Here is a 23,998-nt window from a genome sequence, read left to right on the forward strand (position 1 = left end):
AGTGGGACATTGATTCTCTGAAATTAATGGGCTGGCTGAATTCCTGTAAAGTTAAATGGCTGAGTAGATTTTCAGGATTTTCGACTTCCTTGGCATTCGATGCTAACGTGTTTGGTTTGGGAAGCTCGTCGTTTGGGATCGTCGAAAGTTGATTTTTGTTTTCTTATAGTTCCGTGATTTAATGTTCCCGTCAATTTCGACACGTGTCTTTCGTTTTGATCTTAGAAATATTTTGCGCTGTCATCGTAGTAGCAGTTATACATATGTATGAAGATAATTGGATATGATATGAGAGAAAAGGATAAAAGGTAGGACAAGGAGAGTGATTCACAGGTATTTCTATTTAACAACATTAATAAATGTTAACTCGTCCAAGGATCTTTTTCTTGATTGTAAATTAGGAGAATACGAAGGAGCAGTTGATACAATTTTTGCATCGCTGTGTCTGCGACGCATTTGTATTTTCACGTTTGATCTTTTGAAGTCTACAGAACAGAAGAAAATCCATTAGCTGCTATTTTTAACAAAAGACGTGTGATTTACACGAACATCATGGTATGTAATATATATGTCCAAGTATATTTGTATAATATCTGAAATATACAGGGTGAACCACGCCATTGGATCGGGTTGTAGCTCGGATTTCGTTGAAAATAAAAAGAATTTGTAGAGAGAAAAATTAAATGACATGCTAAGATTTATGCTCATATTTTAATATTATGCAATAATTTAGTATGCACTGGGAAAGTGCAATTGCGCTGTTCTTTTTAAAAGGAATTCTAAAATTTGTTATTAACCATTCGATGCATCTTTCAATTCTCTAGGAAAAAGTATTAAGGTACTTGGATCAAAAAATGCCTAGTTTAAAAAACATTTGATTTTCGTTCCGGTAGATTTATTATATAAAAATCCAAATGCTAAGTTCTACAAAACTGCAATTAAAATATCTTTTAAAGTAAATATTTTTCGACGCAAGTACCTTAACACTTCTTTGTAGAATATTAAAAAATGCATCGAATGGTTAATACAAAATTATAGAGTTGCATTCAGAAAAAGGAATGGAATTATACTTTTCCGGTATATCGAAGTATACTAAAAAAAAGCGAGTAAAATCCGCGAACATGGATCTTATCGTGCCATTCAATTTTTCTCTGTACGTTTTTCTTCTGTCCTCGACGAAATCGGAGCTACAGCCGGGTCCAGTTACGTGGTTCATTCTATATAGGTATATACATGGCCTTCAAATCAGATACAGTAAAGACTGCAGAAATTAGCAGGATAGCCTACTAGTAATAAGAGGAGTTAGATTCGTCAAAAAACGGACATCAACTCGATAGCCGCGTGACTAGATCCATTAAGAATACGTGAAACATAACAACATTCGTGCTGATAATTCGACAGACGTCGCAACATCGTAACGATTCTGAATAGGAAAACGACGATAACGGGAATAAACTGCGTGGTAGTTAATAGAAATTCGTTCCTAATCGATCGTCAAGGTCATTAGCATATCTCATTCTTAAGAATAATTGTCTACCAACTGCGATAAGACGTCTGACGAGACGGTGCTTACCATCGACTGTGATAGACCTGGGTCACCGACTCTCCTATACACGATTGACGTCGAAGGAAGCATTAAACGACAAGAGTATAGCGGTCTCAATGTCATTTTCAATATCGTCTCGAAACGCTACCCGTGCCAGGTGGAAAAATTTATTTCGAGTTGAGCTTCGATGCAAAGGAAACTCTTTTCGAAAATTGAAGGTACATCGCGTTATCAACTCTATCGTTAATTATAATAGAGTCCGCCTTAGGTAAACTAGTAGACAGATAATACTATTGGGACAATGTAATTTTCGAATAATAGAACTATCATTTTTCTGATACGAAATTTCATTTAATCAAATACACATTAAGATTAACCGACAGATTTCTTAAATATTTACGTATCCAATATCTTTTTGATTGCTAAGTTACATAATTTTGTCAACATAGGTAAGTGCATAGAGTTACATTCTTGTCATACTTCGAACCATCCAAGCTGCTTTTCGAATGCCACGAATGCCTCGACATAACAAGGCGATTCTCCATCAGCATTTTCGTTTGCTGTTTGCATTTGTATAAAATCGTCATTATTATCGTCTTTATCGCATTTCGTTACATCAGTATATTTAAGATTTTCCTACCGTTGCCAGTATCTGCAGAGAATCTAAGTGGTTTAGATAATTTTTTATTCGTGTTTTTGTTTTTTAATATTTGCGATTATGGCTTTTCATCAACATCGTGTATTTTTACTAATTCTGTCGCATTTACGTCACTTTCTGTTTTTTTTTTAATTACGTCGTATTTTGTTTTGGTAGTTGGAAAGAAATTCTTGTAATCAGAATTTACTCAAACTAACGAAGGAAAAAGAATATATCTGATAAAGAAACAATATACATTTGAAAAAAGACATCCGTTACTGGCATATATTACATTCGCGTAATAATAGACGTCTATAACGGGTGTTCGGATAAGGGAGGCTCTACTACATCGCCAATTCTGAAACTAAAGATTTTTGGAGGCAAACGTGGATCTACCTCTGATCTATATCGAACATTTGGATTCCGAAATTGTTGAAGAAGTATACTTTGTAGACTTTCGATAATCGAATAAAAAATTCTCAAATTTGCTTGACAAATATTTGCACCAAGAAGGTAGAGGTGCCTTCCCTTTTAATCAAAAGGGTCTAATTTCTTCGGTCAAGTATTCAAATACTACGAGATGTTATTCAAACGTTCAAACATAGATTCTGAATATAGAGAAGCTTTGTTCTCGAACATTGATCCATCGAGAAACACGTGGCTTTTTTTAGTCTTGACCTGCTAAAAGAACTACGAGTGTATCGTGCACCGGTCGTGTATTAATTAACATTTTACATAACATAAAGTCCGTTAACGTGTCGTAACAAATCGACGCGATGAGCTTCTGGTCTGAGAATGATTACGAAACACGTTTGAATGTATTGCTGGCTGTTAATTTACGGTCAGGGGATGTTTCGACATTGATCAGTTTTCGATGGTGTTTTCATTATCGATGTGACAAAACCTCGGCTTCCAGATTCTTTCTACACATTTTTATCAAAAATGGACAGATCTATTATTATTATTATTAAATAGGTAATATTATTATACTAATTATTAAATAGGTACGTACGATTCATACATATGAATCACTTCATCCAGGATCATACACTAATAAATTACAATTTACGAAATTAATTAATTACATTTTAATAAATAAATACATCGCATTCACGCTGTTGGTGTGCTACCAACATCTTTTATACAAAATCTAATTAACTATCGTGCTTTCGATTCCCACGACTGTCTCAATTCTCGAAGTTGCCGTACTATCAAACAACCCCTTGGCTGATTACTTGCCATGGATGATGGCCAAAATGTCTTTTGGCAGACTGTCATAAATCGTTCCTAGCAAACTATGAACGCTTATTGGTAGTTCCATTTTGGTTCCATTTACTTTACGTAGAATCCTGAACGTATTTGCGAATTCAGACGACAGGTTGCCGGGAATTAATGGATGTTATCGCATTGCTTAATTAATTTTGCTTCGATGAGTTTGAACGTACGAAAAAGTAATCTTATTTCGCTTCACTTGCTCCGAACACTAGGGCTAATGTGCTCTGCATCGTGCTTATCCAAAACTCGCTTTTTTTTGTTATTTTTACACGGTACTTGAATCACGTGTCGTGTGTTTCGTTTGATTGGCAGGTGGGCACTCCGTCTTATAACTTCATATAGCGAATCGTTGTCGTGTGATAGTTCAGGTACGTATAGACGTAGCACTGGCGAGATGTTACCTTTAGATGACGATAGATCAGGTATGTACCCGTATATCGTGCGTATGGAATAACAGCAGTCGAAGAATCGATGTTTTCTAAGTTAAATGGAACTAAAGCGAATTTCGGTTCGAAAGTGGCTTGATGAATCGGTGATTTTATATAAGTAACGAAAATCAAATTAACTTGTTAATTGGACCGTTTTATAATCATCGTGTTAAAAATCAATAAAGATCAGATGAGTTGATAAAAAAAGTTAGGAGAGACAAATCAGAAGGTTACGAGATCTTGGAATTAAAACAAGGACAAGTATATACATTACACACATTGTAACAAGTTTATTTTACATACTTCACTTTATTTTAAGCTTATTTTACTTTACATATTTTCTATATCCTTGCATGTTGCGTACAGTTTTGCACCTTTATGTTTTCCATAAACATTTACAGTCTACCTATTATTGTACAGTTATTAAATTAGTATCCATGATAATTAGTCTGTCTGGCTTTATTTTAGCCATGGAGTATCGTATTATGTTACAGAGTTAACATACTAAACTGGAAAAATGAGAAATAGACGTGGCTTAGACATAGAAAAATTATTGCTTTCTTTAAATATGAAATAAAATCATGCAGCTACTTACATACACATACATTTCGATCTATTATTTTTCCACTTGTCTCAGTTCGAATATTATTGCCTCGTAGTTTCGCCAAATCATCGAAGAATCATCAAAATGTACTTTGTATCCGCAATTAATTAAACGAGTTCTCGTTTCTCATCGAATGTATTTCCTGCATAGATATCAGCTTGGTAAAATGAAGAAGAATCATCGAAATGCTCTTTGAGTTTGCAGTTAGTGGGATCGGAAGTGTGGTTGGATGACAGCGTTCTCTGCGAAAGAAGGTCGGCAGATAATAACTAATACTAACGACGCCGACACTGCTGCTTTTCTAGTCTCACACGTGACTTCTGTTCGCGACCGTTAATCTCTATTTGCACCGTCTCGTTTCGCCGATAACTTATGCAAACGTAAAGATGTTGGGCGCGGAACACGCAACGATGAATCGAATATTTCGAAATAAAAACAGTGAAAAACGATCGATAAGTCGTTTTCCGGTTGAATCGCGTCGGCGCGCGTCGAAAATCTTGCAACAGAATGATGTTTCTTGGAACGATTGCAACAACGATCGTCGAATCCATTATCGCGGGCAATTAAGTTGCGTTCAAGGCGGAAATAACTTAACGTAGCATGATTACATGTTTAATTGCGAATTTTTCTCCGGCGCTACCAGAAAACAATTCGATGCTTACGAAATAATACGCGCCAGAAACGAACGAAGAGAGTTACCCACGTGTCTTGTTCTTTTTTATTTTTCTACTTTTAACTTAATTAGATGCTTGTAATTTACTTGGATATTATAACTCGAATCGTAGAATAAATATCGCTTTCTTATTGAAAGAGAATAATCAATAGCTTGTAATTTATTTCACATTATTAGGTTGTCCGAAAAGTTTCTTCCGATTTATGAGGAAATAATAGACGCACAACGTCTTTTGTTTTATATTATTTTGTCCAATTGCGTACGATCCATTCTGTTCTGTTGGGATAAACACCGCGACGTTTCAAACACTTAGTTTCACGTTTGTATGAAGGTGCACTGTTGTAAAAAACACGTTTGCGAAAGAAAGACACTTTCCGGACAATCTAATACTTATTGTACCTTGGAAAAGAACCTAATTTTATTTTGATTTCTGTGATGTCATCTATCGTCCAACATGCGTTTATTAGCTAATATTAGTATATTCCATTTATTGCATCATAAATCCCAGGTAAAGGAAAAAGAATATATTTGTGGAAAATGTAACAAAAAATTCTTGTATGTCGGGATTAGTTAGATGTTCGCGATACAAGTTCCCAGCGTTTTTCTCATAAACGACAAGCATAGGAAATATATGAAGGTGCAAATATACAAATGGTTCAAAGTGAACTGCATATTCATTATATCTTTTTTTCAAGTGTATATATCTTGTGTATACCTAAATGTATATATATTGCAATCATATCTATTTTTAATAACTTTCGTCATTCTACAAAATGGGAAGTGTCAGGGTAACTTGGTGAAAAACTGGTTAATTTAAAAGATATTGTAACTTAAATTTTATAGAATTTATCATATGTAAGACAAAGGAAATATAAATACAAGAGTACTGCGTTATGTCTTTTCTCATTTTCCGTATGATATTCTTACAAAATTGTAGTTAAAAGTCTTTTAAACTATTCGTTCTTCGACCATGTTACCTTAATACTTTTTTTTGTAGAATATCGAGAGGATTCGATGTATGAAAAAAAGGGGGCTTCCATTAAAAAAAAAAGTAACGTAGCTGCAAAACGCGCATGCATTTTTGCACTTGCGAAAAGGACGTTACAGTGAATATGTAATTCATTTTCAACCGTTCATGTTATTCCTGTTTCATTTTTTCTCGTATCTATCGTTTACGAGAAAAACGCTATCAACTAATGGCGTGTAAATCATGTACATAGCTCGTATCGTTCGTATAGCTTATACGATATTGTAGAAATAAGTAAAATGTGATTGTGGTAATTAGTCAGAGTACTTTGACTTGCTAAAAGGCAACACGCATTCTTTGACTAAATGACAGGAAAAAAGTCGATAGGATTCTCTGTTAGCGTAGTGTTTGAGTATCACAGGTGAAAGGTGAGATCCCTGCAGAGTTCCGAGGAAACATGAAGAATTAATTAATTGCAGAACTTATTGCTTTGTCACTTTATTAATTATTTTCTAGAAGAACGATAGATCATAATGAACTTGTGAATTTATCAACGTCACATTGTAATAAATGTACATCTCTTGATTTGTTCAAACTTAGTTCATGAAGAAAATATACTTCGGAAATCTAAGATTCAAAGTATCTGTAAACGATTGCTGATTCTCAAAACTTTCATAATTAATCAGTTGCAGACCTGTAATTTTTATTTCTAAAAGTTCACTATTTTCATTATTTTGTAACTTAAATTTCTGAATTTTTGTTACTTTTCAATCTTAATATCGATCTGTGTGTAGGAGGTTTCACATAAAAATTAATTTAAAAAGATAGCACGGAAAAGTCAGAGAGAAAGGACTTCGCCAAGTAGAATATCGCGGAAAAGGGGAAAAGTAAAGTCCGCGTCGCGCGAGCGAAGTCGAGCGATTGATCGACCTTTTGGGTCATTTCGATTCAACACGAAGTAATTTTAGCACTTGCCAAGAATCTAATATGCAGTCTGAAAGACAGAGAAAGAGAATATCATTATCTGTTCCGCAGACTATTGTTTTCGTTATCAGTGAACCTCGCGAGCTTCGATGAACGCGCGACAGTGTGAGAACCGCGGAGCGATAGCAGGCCGTTCCACCTAACGATAAATCCTCTGGAGTCCAGTTCGAGAAAAGCGTGACTATTTAATGCTCGTACGGATCAAGAAGTCTGAGCGAATGACCCGTAATAATTTTGCCTCGATTATTTATTGTTCCCGCGGCTGCCGCGTCGACGAAACAGAGAGGCCGACGTACGCTCGCCTTCGAACAATATGGAAGTCATTTGCTTCTCTATTATTATTAATTTATTTATTATTACAAAGTCCGTGCTTTTCGGCTTTGGACGAGCTTTCGGTTTTATATCTCGTTTACCTATTACGCTCTTTACATTCTATCAGTCTTATGGCGTTACCACCTTATTGCCTTCTCCCTTATATCTATCTAAACTCTTTTCCTTGTCTATCTCTCTTTTCTTATATATCTACCCCCCCCTTATCCACTTTATTATATTGCACTCCATTATATAATCTGTCTCTAAAACTATGGCAACTTTTGGGGTTTTGCCTCCTTGCTGTGCTTCCTTATTGTCGTTCCTCTCCGTCTTGTATTGCCCTTCTCTTCACTATTGTTGCTATCAATTCTATTCATTGCTTCTCTATTTTATTTAATTCGTATTAAACAAATCTTTTAGTCATAAAAATTTACCAGGCTTACGGATATGGAAAAGTTATTTTGAAAGGATTTTATAATTAAATGCTTGTTATTGCGTAACATGGAACATTTGCGATCTTTCCACACTGTATTTGTTGCTTTTTTATCCGTTTAATTTATTTTAAATGACGCTATATTATAATGTCCGAAAGTTTTTCAGGAATCGCCGAGGAACAGAGTGTTTTATCAAGTAGGATTGGTGATAAGACAATTTTAATTTACTTGCTATGGTTGTTCGATTAAGAGACCTTTGTCATGTAAATACATATTGATTGTTCATGTTATTTGCCGACAACTTGATCAATAATGTATTTCCTAAGAAATAATTGGTATAGTTAGATATTCATTAAAATGCAAATTAGAACTTCAAATAATTGAAGTTATTGCGTATTTTATAATGAAGTTGTTTGAAATGGGAGTACTTTCCTGAAGTTGTTTGAAGCTGTACTACTTTCTTGAATATATTTTATAGCTATTATACAAGAGCCCAATAAAAATCATCGCCGCCACACACGATTCGTATTTCAGGTAATCGCTATTGCTATTTGCAAAAAGATAGCAGTGGCAGGATTATCTGGCGTTATACAACCGCGGCGAGAACTCTTTTCAGACTGATATTCGGTGAACAATGAGTGACATATCAGTTTTCTCTGCCTGAGGGCTTGTGACAGATTTTCGACAGTGATTCGTCGAGAATCCGAGCCGCTTTGATAACTGTCACATCCAACTGTGCTAAATTTAAAGAAATGAAATGAACGAAAAATGTGCTAGCTCCTTTTTAATATAACAAAAATTCTCAACCACGTAACGTAGGTATTGAAATTAATTAACCAATAAAATTCGCGTTACATCAGCTTGATCACTGCCATATACAGTTATGCTAAATTTAAAAAAAGGAAGGAGACTACTAGCCTTCTGCGATCTAGCGAAATAAATTCAATTACGTAACATACTCAAATTAATTAATCGATTAATTTTCATCGTATCATACAGAGTCAGAGAAGAGAAAGGAAAGAAAGGAATTTGTTATAATGAGAAATCTCTTTCATTCCGTGTTTAATTCAGTTGCAAACCAAGATATCAATACCAAAATAATTCGCTTTCAAATCAACAGCTTTCGGTCGAAGCGTTCACGATCTGCTCTGATCGCTCGTTTTCAGATAGCTCGATTGAATCGGCGAGCAAAATTTCGCAAGAATACGTACAGTTTATCGTTTGAAAACAATTTATTGGCAGCACTGTGTCGATAACGATTATTGACAGGCTAAGCAGACTCGCTTGGCCGATTTATGGGCTATCCTATCACCTCGTGCAGTTCACAAGGCATATAGATACACTAGGAACGATTATAACGACGCAGATGCGTCAATGACAAATTCTGAGCATGATCTTAATGCGAAAGTTGCTTTTGCTATAAGTCATTTTCGGTAAAAGGCTCAGAGTATTGTTGTTTTGTTGTTGATCTCGTGTAACGACGATAATGGTGTGATACGTGCACAGTCATCGAGTCCTGTTTATGGTGAACGCATAGTTGAACGTTGAACGCACGTTGAAGCATAGTTAGTACTATGACGGCTGGTGATGTCATACTGGCGTTAAAAAATTCGAATCCTGTCTGACCCGAAGTATTTTAGCTTGTAATATCGCTTACTACATATTTCTATCCACTTACTTTTTATATATCCAAGATCATCGAGTTTCTTTAGGAATATAGAAAAAATGATATTTTGTTAATTCTCGATGGAAACAGCCGGCCATTAGTGAAAGTTGCGTTGGAAACTATATCGGGTTGTCATTAGTGTTAAGCCGTAACAGAGAGAAGAGCGATGATAAATAAGCGCGACGGGTCATCGTCCACTGGGAGACGAGATTTATGTTCAACGAGCCGAACGAGACTGCCGATCGTTCCTCTTCGAGCACACTCACGCGCGAAATCTCGCGCGTCCCTGTGATCGTGCTGGCGTCATCGCAACCCCTTTTGGATCTATGGCTTCGTTACGGATCGGGAACGTGGTTTTCCTACCCCGCGTGCATCCACCACCCCTTCCGTTTTAGATTCGACGCTTCCGCGATGGTTTCTTTCGGGTTTCGTTTCTGCGTTTGACCATTCCTCTGAGGATTCTTGATTAATAGGATGGTGTTGGTTAATTTGGGCTCCCTGGTTTCGTAGAATGGAAGTTGTGGAGAATCGAGCTTATAATTGGTTTCTTTTATTTAGATTGAATATAGGATTGGCGAATTGGATTGGAAAATTAATAGTTGTCGAGTATATGTTGATGTTTAAGAAAATACAATTTAAAAAATTTTAAAGCAAAAATTTAAAAGCTTTTATTGAATTGAATTTTTGGATCGGCGATTATTATTACGATTGTTATCGCACATGTATTCGGCTCTACTTTAATAAAGTATAGCTTATATTATAACGTTATAATCGGCTTTTCTCCTTTATCGGATTGAATTTTCAACTATCATTGTTGTAGGTTGAAGTTGATACTCGATATCGAGGTTATATCGATCAGTTTTCCGTTTCCTTCGTACGATTGAAGGGTCCTGAAGGTTCCTTCCTTTTCTCCAATATTTGCCCGACCTCGAACAGTAGGGCGGGGTCGATCTTATCCCGGCCAAAAAGCTTACACTCTAAGTGTACACTCTATCTGACCAGAAACGTTTTATCGTATTTGCTTCGAAAACTATAAAGTTCGTTGTAAAACATTGCTAACTAACTATTACGCTCTATCTTTAATAACTATCAATTTAGATAAAACGGCTTGAAATAGAAACGTGAATCATCTTATTTTCCTAAACGAATTGAGTCACTAGGAACTTATTGAACAAATACCCTAAGCAACTAATATATTAAGGAAACTATTACTTTGTAAATATCGTCAGTTAAAATCTTTTGACGCATTCGTATACAAATAATCCTACGTGAAATAAGCTATTTACCGACTCTTGTTAATGATTTACGGCTAATCTCTATTCCAAAAGGAGAACGCGTAATCCGCATGTGTCGCAAGAAATCATTAGAAATACAAAGTCTTTTATATTCAAATCTGTCGCTTTCGTTACAAGACAGTGTGTGTATATGCCAATTTCATTCGACATCATTACGTTCACGTGTGCTTTACGCTTGCGTCACGCTTTTACACGAGTGCACGCGACTTTTACACAGCATTTGCATGCGAGGTCGTGGGCGCGTGTGCACGTTTCATTGTCACGAGATCGAGTCGGTTTCGGATGGAAATTCAGAAATCTTATGTACGTCTGACGTCTCCTATTTTTCCTACAACTTTGCCATTTCGTATTCTGATTATCAATTTTACATTGCGCTCGAATTTCTTTCCTTTTCGAATTTGTACTTTTATCGTAATTATATATTGTAGTAGATGTATTAATGAACAGTCCAGATTGTTTTTGTAATTTTTTAAATCTAACACAGTAGATAAATAAAATGAAAGTTGTACACGAAGGATTTAGTTTACTTACAGAGTATAAGAGAGTGTACGAGTGAAAGAAAAAATGCAAAATTCTGTTTTTATCTCTCCAAATGATTGTTATAATAGATCTTATGTTTCTAGACAGCTTGAAAAGATTCTTGTAAATTCTTTTTACGACCTATGGGAACGACAAATGGCTTGTTTTTCACGTAGCTCTTCTATACACGTTTTTCGTTTCAAAGAAATGGTAGCAGTAATAGGAACAACTGCGATTTCACCAAGTCAAAGTTACGCCGCAAATAACGTCCTATCTGAAAACAATTATTTACGATTATCGACAAAGTCTCGAACATGTCGACAGAAACAGACAAACACGCTTCGGTGTCCGATGTACGTTGGACTTCATTGTATCTACAAAGTCAGTATCTGTTTCAATAGCTGCACTGTTGTGCATTGTGTTAATATTTTTTCATTTGCATACGAGGATATCCGATCGTGATTCTTCTTTGCGTCTTGTTATACTATCGCGATTACAGTGAATAACAGAAAATAGATATTCTCTTTCGAAGATTCAAATGGCGATACATATTAGGTTGTTCGAAAAGTGTCTTTTTTTTTTACAGACACGTCTTTTACGACAACGCATCTTTATACAAACATTGAACCTAATCTGTCGAACGTTGTATTCTTTATCTTATTTAGATATATATTTATATTGATTTTTGACTTCTCGGATGACCTAATATTTTATTTTTAAATTTACGAGGAAACAACAGTGTTAAATTTGATCGCCACAAATGAAAAATTTAATAAATTACATTTCACGCCCTTTAGAAAAATAACTTTAAAATTTAATAAATAGAACCTGCCTTTTTGTTTGATTTTGGAATTAAATATGTGTGATTTACTCAAATACCTTTCTATCAGCAAAATCCACAAATTCAGTAAAAATAAACTTACCATATTCCCATGGTGGTCTTCGTTTGTGGCATATCATAACAAAAGAGTACCAAAATTGATGTAAAAAATTAATTCATAATATTGTGGCAAGCGACAAGCTCGTCTCACGATTGTGTTACTATTGTCTTTACAACAATTTTATTGTATAGTATCGTTCAGGTCAGTTATTATGCAATCGTTTGACCGTTTGACGCGGTTTTTTTTTCACCGATTTGTCACAACAACTTATTAGTAATCACCGATTAAGCATTTTGTACGAAGCATCACTCGAATAATATTACTCGGTAATATTTTATCTTGTGGCTCGTTATTAATAGAGTTTGTCTATTCCAAGTATCCAAGCACCACTCACGCTATAAATACGATATTTATATCGCGAATCGCGGGTGCGAAACGCTGAACAGACAAACAGAAGAGACTTCAATTAATATAAACGTTTGATATTCGAGTAACAACAACATGGGCGTTATGCAATTTGGGTAAAAATACGGGGCTACTCTGAAAATCGTATCGTTGCGAGTAAACACAGCATACGCGTCTCGTCTCATGCATATTACGCACCGGTATAATCGCTCTAATCGCTCGTAACGATCGGATTATGAGATTAATCGTCGCATTCAGGATAATGGCTGCGGGAACTGCCACGTAATACTCGTCGAGTTTCGCTCGAAGAACAACGCTCTAAAGATTTTTCAAGTAACAGCCTAACCAAGGAATGACAATGCAGCAGTATAGTAGAGTTACATTTATCCGAGTTTCATTCATAGTAACGAGCATGCAAATATACTAAATTTGATTTAATTTAGTTTGTAATTATTACTCAAAAACGAATTTGAAAGCTGTTATGCTATAACGTTTTAAAATACAAGGATATTTTTAGATCCTATATTATAAAAAGAAAATGCAAATTTTCACAATAAAGATAATTGAATTTACGAGTATTTCCTTGTTCACAGTTTCATCACTATGCATGATATTTGTTAGTAATTTGTATTCGACTATAATGTACGATTATGGAGAAAAATGGTATATACTTGAACGATCAATTTAGTGCAAATTGACATAAACTTTTGCAGACTTCGTATGTTTACTACGTTTTGTGTTGTGATATGTAATACTAGTTTTTCCTAGCAGACTACTGTAATTTATTGCTGTTTTGCTCTGTGTGAAGTCGTAGAACGTTCATAAATATTTAATGGCACGAAGAACATTGTTTTACACTTTTTTGCAGCTACTGCCTGTTTTATTACCTTTTTCTATTGTTAGACAACGTAGTTGAATGCCATTGTAAACTTGTTCACTGCAGACTTTGACCTTAATCTATACCATTTAAAATTCTCCTTCGTTATAAAGCTTGATAAATGAAGATAAAAAATTGATATACAAGGCTCTCATTTTTAAACATATGTACAGCATTGTCGCTTTTTCCCCTCTTCCAATTTACACAGTTGATTAGTATACCTTTTGAGAAAGGACAAGTAAAGAGAGAAGAATTTTTTTTATTAATCCATATTTTTCAACAGCTGTTGAAAAACTTAATTACATAGCGTGAAGGCTAAATGACTGATTAAATTTGCTTATTTACAACACATGACAATTTATTACTTGATTGAGAAATTATAAAAAATAGGGGCAATCAATGAATCTTTTGTTCCCAATAAATTTATATAAGTTGCGGGATATTTAGAAAATTACTCATTTAATTATTTAATCAGAAATATTAACTTTATCATCGTCCTTCGCATCGTTTACACCTGTACAGGTAACCAGTTGTTAGTTCTTACGTGTTTTTGTCTTTGTCGTGAGTATTACAGCGGGTGTCGAGTTCCTTGACGTCACGATCGATGCCAGAAATTGTGCCACGTTTATGTCTGCACACTAATTGATCGCGTCAGCCTGTCGATTATCTAATCCTGTTCAGCCGTGCTTCCTCGAGCAAGACGGCGATCTTCGCGCTGTCATTTGCCGAGCCTCTGAACAATCGCACATACACACTACTCCTCGATGACTCGTTCGAGTGAACGCGAATCCATTCCGCTCTAAACAACACCTGTTGAAGGCTACCAATTCTTTTTTTATTGAAGCAACTGGAATCACCATCTAGAGAATATTTTGTAGTGCATCATATATCATACATTGTCAAATAAATTACAATCGCAAATTAGTTGACATTATTTTCTTATTCTATGCTATAGTTTTTTTTATTTCAAACGCATAACGTTTATAGTAGATTTACGAAGTAGAACACTAAACGCTGATGCAAAAAAGAAGTTCAGTTCCCGTGATAATTTAATTAATTTGGATCTTTATTCTGGATTATCTTTTTTATGAAGGATTATTTGCTCTGAATTTTTCGGGACTCTGGAATCTTTGGAATTGTCGATTAATTTCATTTCTAAGAATAATAATGACGCTACGAATAATAATAATAATAACAATAATAATAACGAAGTAGAAAGACATTGAAAAATGACTGGGATTCGATTTATTCGAACAAGGACACCGCCAGTCGCTATTGTACAACAAGCGGCGTTATTCGTTAAGTGTTATCAATTCGCGATGCAATTTAAACGGCAACCAGTATTTCTTGTTTCAATCTCGTTTCCTTGCTCGTTGAAGCAGCCATGTTTATAGCCAGATCCGTCGCGACGGATTTTGCAATGGATCGCGGTCTGTAAATGAGGATTGTTGTTGCGAAATGGAAAAAAGATATTGGTACGATGTCGTTACGTAAAATTAGAATGTCCTCTCGAGCCGGTCTCGTTGTAGATTATGCCGATGACGATCTGGAAATGGAGCATGCCGCCACGTGTTCCTTCACATTTTAATTTGCATACATCCTGTCGTTGGTTTTCATTCATATTGCTCCTCGTGTCTGTATATGTTATACCAGACGTATAACGCTTCGTGTATATTGTGTCTTATTCTCATATCAGTTTATCATCCGATTTTCCTTTTAATTCAATACTCCTGACAATAATGATCGAGCCTCTATCGAGCGGAGATCAAGAAACATACGGAATAAATGTAAATATAACGAGGCAAAAATCATGAAAGTAACCAAACATCGTCGAGTAAAAATTTGCGAATATAGTACACGTAATACTAAATCTCATTGTATGATTCGCTCACGTTATTTCATGTTTTACGGTCTAGAATCGCTGTATAGAGCTAGCTAATGGTATATTGGCTTACTTGGTAGAAAGGGTGTATCTTCCAACATTTGAGCCAGAAGATCCAATTAACGAACACGCGGTCGGTGATCTCTGACAATGAAAATCCTATTAATCGGCCGTTGGTCGCTGGCGTATTATTGTCAATACCCGTTGCTCGAAGAATTATATCTCCATTTTATTAAAGAATTATTTTTCCAGATTATATAGAGCAATAAACGGAACATTAATGATTAGGAAAAGTAGCCTATATCGAAACAAGTAATAATGTAATGTACGACATTATTAAATATTATCGCGAATCGTATAATAATTACAATATTAGATATACAAATTAATTCAGTGACTTATTAAATAAAATTATGAAGTTTATTTATGACTCGCGTAAATTAATTTTTTTTATTCAACAAATTCAAGCAAAGTTAAGCGAATACAGATAAGGTTCTTTTCAAAATTATCATAAGACAAGAAAATATTTGAATTTTTAATAAACTGAAATTGTTTCCGATAATAAATCGTCTAATAATAATGAACCAAGTTTACATAAATACATAACTGAATTTGTAATATACATATAGTACATACTTATATGAAAATAAAAATCCGATTTTTGTTCATATTATGTAATATAGAAATGCTTAAAGAAGAGGCAAGAAACGATGATGTTTTGAATATAAAAATATATCTAGTAATATTATTAGAGCGTACTTGAAACTAATATCCTTTCACTCGATACAATTTCTCATTTTTATCTTTATCGATAAATATAACGATATATGCGGCGTCGATAACATTTTTTCATTCGCGGAACGATGATCTTGTTGAACGATGTCAATAATTTGAGTCTTTAACCTTCGCATGGACACTCGAGCTTCGCATCGAATCTATTTATCGCACGTGTCCAGCTTTTTATCTTTTCCGAATTAATTTTCTCTCGTTGTTGTTCAAACAGAAGACAGATCTATCGGAAGATCTATAACAATCGAGTGACCATGACGCGACACCGATAGATGATACGATACAAGCTAAAGCCTTCCCATTGTTGTACAATTTTTTCGCGATCGAGCAGAAGATTCATTCCGAAATATCATTGACGCGAATTTTCTTAAATGCAAATTCATTTTGTCATCGTGGCTATCGTGTATCAGCAATCGTGTATCGACAATCTTATATCAATATTGCGATATTAATAATCGCGTTTCTTTCGAAGAAGAAAATACAATCACAAGGATGCTCTCTCAATAGCATAATCAAGCGGGTGAAAAAAAAAGACGATAAAATTTTATCGCAACTGTCAACGTAATAATCTTGTAATCGGTGTACCGTTTTAGAAACAAATAATTTCAAATTCCAAAATTAGAGCGATTATAGCCGTATAATTAGAGCGTATTTCAAAATTAGACGAATCCAAAATTACACATTTTCTTCCCCGAATCGTATGCGATATTAGAAATTATGTAAATCGGTCAGTTGCTCCGACGATCTTTGAAAGTTTTATATGATGAGTTTCGGACAAAGTTTACATATCATTTTCTCGTGATTCGTAATTCGTGACAACGAAACGACCATCACGGGCTCGTGACACATTTTTCTGTGCGCACGTGAGGTGACTCAGACGGTTCAACTATTTCGGCAATATACACGCTGTTGCTCATTACACACTCTAACGAGTTTTTAATCGACCAGACGCGTTCGACGTATATGCGTCGACTGTGTGTATCCGCCTTTAGATTAGCCTGGATACGCTGATAAGGAACCGGCTACGGCGGGTTCGGAAGCACTCGTGACGATTGGTGGGTGTTGAAAGAAAAAAATTGTACATAAGTACAGACGGGGAGATACGCGGCTGGTTAACGCGAGCGAAGTGTGCTGACTCGATTAAAGCGAGACCTTAATGTCGAGGGTCACGAGTCACGAGTCCTGATCATTGCTTTCACATATACATCGTTTCAGATTTGTTTACTACACCGTTCTGTTAACAATCGTGTTGCTACGAAAGATCGAGTTCTGTTTCTGGTCCCATCGTTTCTTCGATTCAAATCGTGATACTTTCATTTCTTTTAAATTCTTTCTTTATGTATCTTTATACGTATTGATGATTTATTTAATTTACAGATCATACATAGTCTTTTCTACAATCTTACATTTAACAGATAGGATAGTCAGTTGACTTGTTATTTGTAAAATATTCATATACGGTTTCATTTGTTTTCCTATCAAGCTTGTCGTTATTATGCAAAGGAATTTATTAGTGTCGATAACTTGAAATTTTTGACTTGCAAAGTTTCACTAAAATATCGCTTCAGTTACGTAAGAAGGCCCTGTTGATCAATTGTCTTCTTTCGAATGGAAATATGACATTGGATAAGGAAAAATCTAGTATATATCATATATTTCAAAATTAACATATATATGTATATATTATACATATTTATTTATTATATATATATATATCTCAAAATTCAAGTAGGAATTTGTATGATTTTTGACGAAATATCGACGAAATATTACAGATTTTGTATAATATGTATAGGTCACAAATTAACTTCCTATGGATCAGATTTTTTCAGATTCTTTAATTTCATATGAGTTTTCTGCGAGACCGTTTGTTTGGAAACGTTTGATCGTTAACAGTGATAACTAGATTGGTTCACGTAACTCGTTGCAATTTAAAATCTCTATTTCAATCGACGTAAACGTCGAATGCTTTTTATAGATTCAGCTCATTAAAACGTTAAATTCATTCGTGTATGGAGATCGAGTGTCAACGTAAAAAGGTACTTTATTAGTCGATGTATCGTCGTTTAATCGTTCGTGTTCAGTTTGCCGCAAATTGCTTTACCGTTATGCCACTCAATTATTAAACGTTCATTTCTATTCGTTATTACTTCATTAGCCTCGATCTTTTCCGATACTTTTCTCTCTTTTATTCTTATAAAAATTTACCTATTTATCGTTTATTAATAGGAATAATAATAATAGAATTTAATAATGTATTCTACTAATGTTAATAATGATCAAATATAGTAAATTGTATATGAAATGGCTGATCTCTTAACGAACACTTCAACGTTTATAGTTTTCTTGGGAATACTGTTAATCAAATTACGATCCGCAGGATTCGATACATTTTGACCATTGTAAAACAAACGTATCTGAGACACAAACAGCATGTATGTATAATAATTATCGATGGTTAATTTATGTAAGAGCGTTAAGTACACCGCAAACAGCTCCGACAAGTGGAGATCGAACAAGTGTTAACCTTCGATGCTAATTAATCGAATTGGTAGACACATAGTCTTTAAATTTGCCTCGCGCTAGCGGATTATCAGTATTGCGATCGATAGACAAATCTTTACTATTGTCTAAACCGACAAACAAATCTGTTAAATCTCGAGCTAATTGCGTTTCGATATATTCGGATTGATACGTACACTGGCAACCATAAGTATTATCTACTGAAATGTCCACTATTTTATTTATTATATACTAAATAATTTCCACAGGCTTCATTTTCTGGTTATCTTATTCGAAATCAATTATTCCATTCGAAATTTACGTGCCTCATAAAATAAGATACTAAATGATATAAGATCAAGCTTGTAATAAACCTTCAAAGCAAATCTTCAAACGTACAATTTAGTTTTTCTTATAAATTTTGTAATACACGCGGTTAATAAATTTCAACATAATTTTCTAATTATGACTCATGTTTATGCGCATCTTAACTGCATTAACTTACTTTATGAATAATAATATATTCATATTTCTGGTTTCGTCGTTAAGTATCGTTGAATACCTTCGATCAAAGTTAACACCGATTATTCTTCGCACTGTCCGGATTTTTTTTTTTTTTGCTGGCCAGTTTATGTAACGCAGTTCCACCGCTTTTTCTTTTTTTCCTGCTTTATATTTTTTTTCTTAACCGTTGTCGCGGCATCGTGTTTGCACTTAACTAAATGTATAACGGAGCCCATTCATCTAGTTCGTCATCCTGATTTTACGTACTTTCAGGAGGCTCCTCGAGTGTTTCAGATGTCACAGATATCGTTAGGTGCACTTAATCGAAGATTATTAGTAACTCGATTGTTAAATGGTTAATATTACTGAAAATAAATATAACGATTTTTTCTTCGTTCCCGCTAATGTCAATCTGGTAATGAGAGCTACAGTATCATTAACGTTCTGAGTATGAGGCGATCTGCGAGACCTTTGCTTTTGATTAAGGTCCACCTTCCGTGAGATGCAAAACGAAATTCTGTTATTCGCGCGTCTCGGGAAACTGTTTTTCTTTCATTACTCTTGTCGTTAACAGACTTTTATCAAATATATATATTTGCTTATCCATAAGAAAATTTTGGGTAATTATTTACCAAGTGAACGATCTCGACGATTTCAATGACCTTAAGAGATGTTATCAAGGTTAACATTCTGAACAACTTTTCCTTGTACATATATACGCCGCTCGGCTTCAATTTCCTAAATATCAGCAAAAATATATCCTACCCTATATCATATTCTGCTTCTGACAGGAAGTGTTCACATTACGCACGCACACCATCCTAATATTGTTTACGCGTTATCGTATCTATATTATAACAAATTATTCAATTTGTTGAATTGTTTGTGACGTAGGCGGTTGAATTTTTTTCTAGCCCAACCAAAATTAATTCACGGAAAGGCGAAACAGAGAGTTCCATCCTAGATCCTAGATCATTTCCTACTGAACTAATATTGGTTACTAGTATGATACTTGTACTGCTATTATATTATAAACTAATAATAATAATAATTGCGTCTATGCCAGAAACAAACAAATGGCCATAATTATTGAGTGCCTTAACGGTAGCACGAAATAAATTTAGCTATTAAATAATTTAGAATTTATATAAAATTTTATATTATACTATCGCTATTCGAAATTGGAAAATATTTTAGCCATTATTTTGAGAAACGTAACTATTCGACTATCCAAATCATACTATCGTCGAAATAGGAACTTGGCTAAATAGCCAATATAACGTCCTTTGCGATTTCCATACCGAGTAGTATTTGCTCTGGTTTCCCGCCAGACACCTTCTACAGTTTGTGTATGTACATTATTGTCTGCATTACTGTCTACAGCTGTATGGTTTGTACCGTAGAATACCTCAGATCAATAACACACATGTTGCAAATAGCAAATTACCATATATAGTATCGAATATGTTTTTGCGAATATCTCGGAGACTAAAACCAGGTGACGATTAAATGTATAGAAGAAAGTTAGTCAGAGTGTTGAGATTGTCCGCTTTGTAAATAATTACCAAATTTTATTTCAGCAATAAAAATACGGCAATGAAAAAAGAAAAGAAACATCTTTTTTTGGCATTCGATTCTATCATTTGTCCCTGTTCGTATTTCATCGATCGATCATGGATTCGAACATCGCTGAGAATTGTTTCACTTAATTTGGAATAAAAGTTGTCAAGAGGGAAGAATCCATAGAGAAGTTGGAAAAGTAAAAGGAGAAGGGAGCAATAGAGTTAGGTTGCAATCAAACGAGCTGATTTTATGGGAACGGCGTCGCATTTTATAGCCTCGTCAACAGTTTAAGCATCCAGTAGATCTAGTTCTTTCAGATATTCGATCTTTCACGTATCCTTCAAAAGTCGTGACTTTAAATTCGAGAAAATAATAGTAAAAAAAGAAAAAGATTATCAGATGATAGAAAATTTCATCCTAGGAAATAACGACGAATAACAACCAATCAAACAACTGTTTGATCGTGTAGAAATTTAACTGGACAACTTTCGTTCAGGAAGCTTTCATTTTGTAACAGATCCATCCATCAAAACCGAGGTATAAAAGTAAAAAAAATTTATGAAAAATCAATCCATCGAGTACACGCGAGGTCGTCAGCACGTGTCCTTGACTTCTCCATAATGTTCACTATATTAACTCGTTATACAACGGTAAACTGCAAAATTGCTGTAAAAAGTTCAAGCACTATAACCAATTAGAACCGCGAGGGAACAAAGTGGTTCGTTACTCAGCTATCCTTTCGTACGAAGGGTTAATACGGTACCGTTCGTAATTATTCGAACGATAATGAATTCTAACTTAACTCCAGCCGTACAGTTACTCGTTATGCAAACAATATCCCCGAAAGATAAGTCGCCGTCTATATTTCGTCGTTTCGGGGCGAAACCAATTCGAAACTGACTCGAAGCTTGCCAATTAGAGCGCGGGTATTTTGGAGGCTACCTGTTGCTTTGTTCCAACGTGAAACGCGTTAAAATATTCAGATTTAATTTTCTCTTGCCCACCGACCCATTCATTACCGCTTGTGCTTCATCGTAAAACTAGAAACAAATTTATTCTCTTCCTATGTAGAAATTTTTAAACCTTGAAAGATACGTAGATGCATGTTGTCCGCATTTATAGAAAATTTCTGGATGTAAAGATGCACAGTATACGACCGAAATTGAATATCTAGTGGTCGCAATAAATCGTTTCGTATTTTTCCTTTTGCGCATTTTCTTTTAATAGATACGAGTTTTTCAGCTGTGTTCGAAAAATTATGAATCAACAAAATACCCACAGTCCACGGTCTATTTATTCTTCAATAGCGGATAAAAAATAGAAAGTTGATTGTGTTATTATTGGACGATAATATTAAAATAAAATTCGCAAGAGCTGAAATTTCACCCTTGATAGCCGCAAGGTTTAAATTAGATACGTAAATCGAACGTCCCCGCAATAAGCGTGCAATTTTTACATTTTCCAACGGTCGATCAGGCGGAGCAATTATAGGTCCACCTTAACGTGTGTTGGATCATCGTCAACATCGTTTTCCCCCGAAAATAAACGAACTGGGGATGAAATTATAGGGATAAAAACTGCTCGCCGGGAAGAACTGTGTGCGTTGTGTCGGGCTTCAGCCAGTAGCTTCGAAATGCGATAGATAGACAGTGGGGTAATTAGCGGCTGCTGATTGGTCACCTTCCTTCTCGATATATCCGAAGCTGGTCGGGGATGCAGGAACGTATAAACGTGTTGCGTGAGCGTTCATGGTGGGGGCTTATTTACTCGCTATTCAAACCATGCCGGGTTGGCCGATCGACGACGAGACAAGAAACGCCAGTCCGCGTCTGACACTCGTTGCGATCAGGCGATGTACCTTGAACGGTATATCGATTCGTTTGTGTTTGCTTGATCGTTCATATTACCGCGGGAACAACATCGAACTGGTGCTGTGTTGGTTGAGAAAGTGCTGCTATTTCAGAGAAAGATAGACATTTTCTTCGTAATCCATTTCATTTTTCTCGATTCTCCATTGTAGACAGAAAGAAAGAAAGAAAGAGGAAAAGAGAAACATCTTTTCTCGAATTTCCATTCGATTCGATCATCGTACCAAAGACTACATACACACGTTGAGACTGGCAATTCTGTTGGAAACGATCCAAGACCAAGTTTTTACCAAACGATTCGCTAAATCGATCGATCGATCGATTCGCGAACGGAGGTAACTTAGAACACGTGCACCTCGAGAGTGATATGGAACAAGTTGCTCGTACGACGAGGCTCAATCGTGTGGAGAGACAGTGCGAAGTGAAAGCGCGAAGATCGATCGTTTCAATCTTCGGAGATCGTCGATCGACGCGTGAAATATACGCTTGAGAACTACGGAGAAGATCACTTCGGGCCTTCTGGTCCTCGGAGACCTCATGGCACCCGATCTTGAGAAAAGGCGGCAAGAACTTAGGAGGACCAACAGTTGTACCTTGGAACAGGGACACGAGCACCTTCAAATGCTCCTGCAACTTCGATGCACCGGAAATGCATTGATCGAGCCTTATCGACACGGTAAACTTGATCCATCTCCATATGTGCATGCTTCATTATTACTGTTTAATATTCAACGATTGGATCATGCCTAGATAGGCCTGGTAATTGATATCTCCAGTCGGAACCAGTTGTTTCTTTGTGTGGTATTTTCAATTCTTTCTTTCCTTTTCTTTTTTTATTGTCTTTCATTTCTCACTTGCGACTTGCGTCGAGACTTTGAATGATTTATACCGCGCATTTAATGCGATATTTATATAGACATATAAATTTTATTTGGACGTAGAAAATTCCCCGTTTCTTTTATTAATCGTAATCGCTACTATATTCTAGGACTATAAAAGCAGTAAAAAGTAATCGACTCGTAACTTTGCATAGATATTTTATAAATTTAGGTACTTATATTTTTTAAGATGTTAATCATTGTTTTGTAAAATATACGAATAAAGATGTGTTCTTTCTATTTTCATTTCTTTCATCCAAGTTTTATACGTCATTGGTGCTTTTAATTTCAGCAACAAAGCACTCCAACGAATTAATAACGTATCCGCTCATTACCACAATAATTCCGTTTTCTTCCTTTTTTTTTTTTTTTTTTTTTTTTTTGTTGCTATCATAGAGTTCAAAAAACTCGAACGGGCTCACTTTTTTTGCTGCTGAATACCGCAGTTTTCTTTGCGTTTAAAAGACAACGTTTCGTACGTTACATCATCCACGTAAGAGGAGATAAAT

The 23,998-nt window shown here is 35.2% G+C and overlaps 1 protein-coding gene and 1 long non-coding RNA gene across 11 annotated transcripts in view; one reads left to right on the plus strand and one right to left on the minus strand.

Annotated features, from left to right (window-relative positions):
* The window catches only part of LOC100642970 (nuclear factor of activated T-cells 5), a 57,870-nt gene that overhangs the window by 10,322 nt on the left and 23,550 nt on the right, over window positions 1-23,998 (plus strand). For 4 of the 7 annotated variants that reach the window (XM_048409902.1, XM_048409904.1, XM_048409905.1 and 1 more), the window contains exon 1: window positions 22,555-23,287. The exons of 2 other annotated variants lie outside the window; for them this stretch is intronic. In XM_048409902.1, the coding sequence (XP_048265859.1) occupies window positions 23,149-23,287 (139 nt within the window). In that variant the 5' untranslated portion in view covers window positions 22,555-23,148. Of the gene's footprint in view, window positions 1-22,553; window positions 23,288-23,998 lie in introns of those variants that run through there. One more of the 7 variants, XM_048409900.1, reaches the window with a different exon arrangement.
* LOC110119698 lies at window positions 4,153-14,242 on the minus strand. 4 transcript variants are annotated; one of them, XR_007225663.1, is made up of 4 exons: window positions 14,048-14,242; window positions 13,514-13,724; window positions 4,482-4,732; window positions 4,153-4,395 (listed from the first exon to the last, which is right to left on the minus strand). It is a non-coding gene; the product is annotated as an uncharacterized LOC110119698 (long non-coding RNA). The 4 variants fall into 4 exon arrangements; XR_007225664.1 differs by lacking the exon at window positions 13,514-13,724 and having other exon boundaries at window positions 14,048-14,232; XR_002308195.2 differs by lacking the exons at window positions 13,514-13,724; window positions 14,048-14,242 and adding an exon at window positions 9,539-9,792.

The sequence above is a fragment of the Bombus terrestris genome, chromosome 11 (genome assembly GCF_910591885.1).
Source record: "Bombus terrestris chromosome 11, iyBomTerr1.2, whole genome shotgun sequence".
Taxonomy (NCBI): domain Eukaryota; kingdom Metazoa; phylum Arthropoda; class Insecta; order Hymenoptera; family Apidae; genus Bombus; species Bombus terrestris.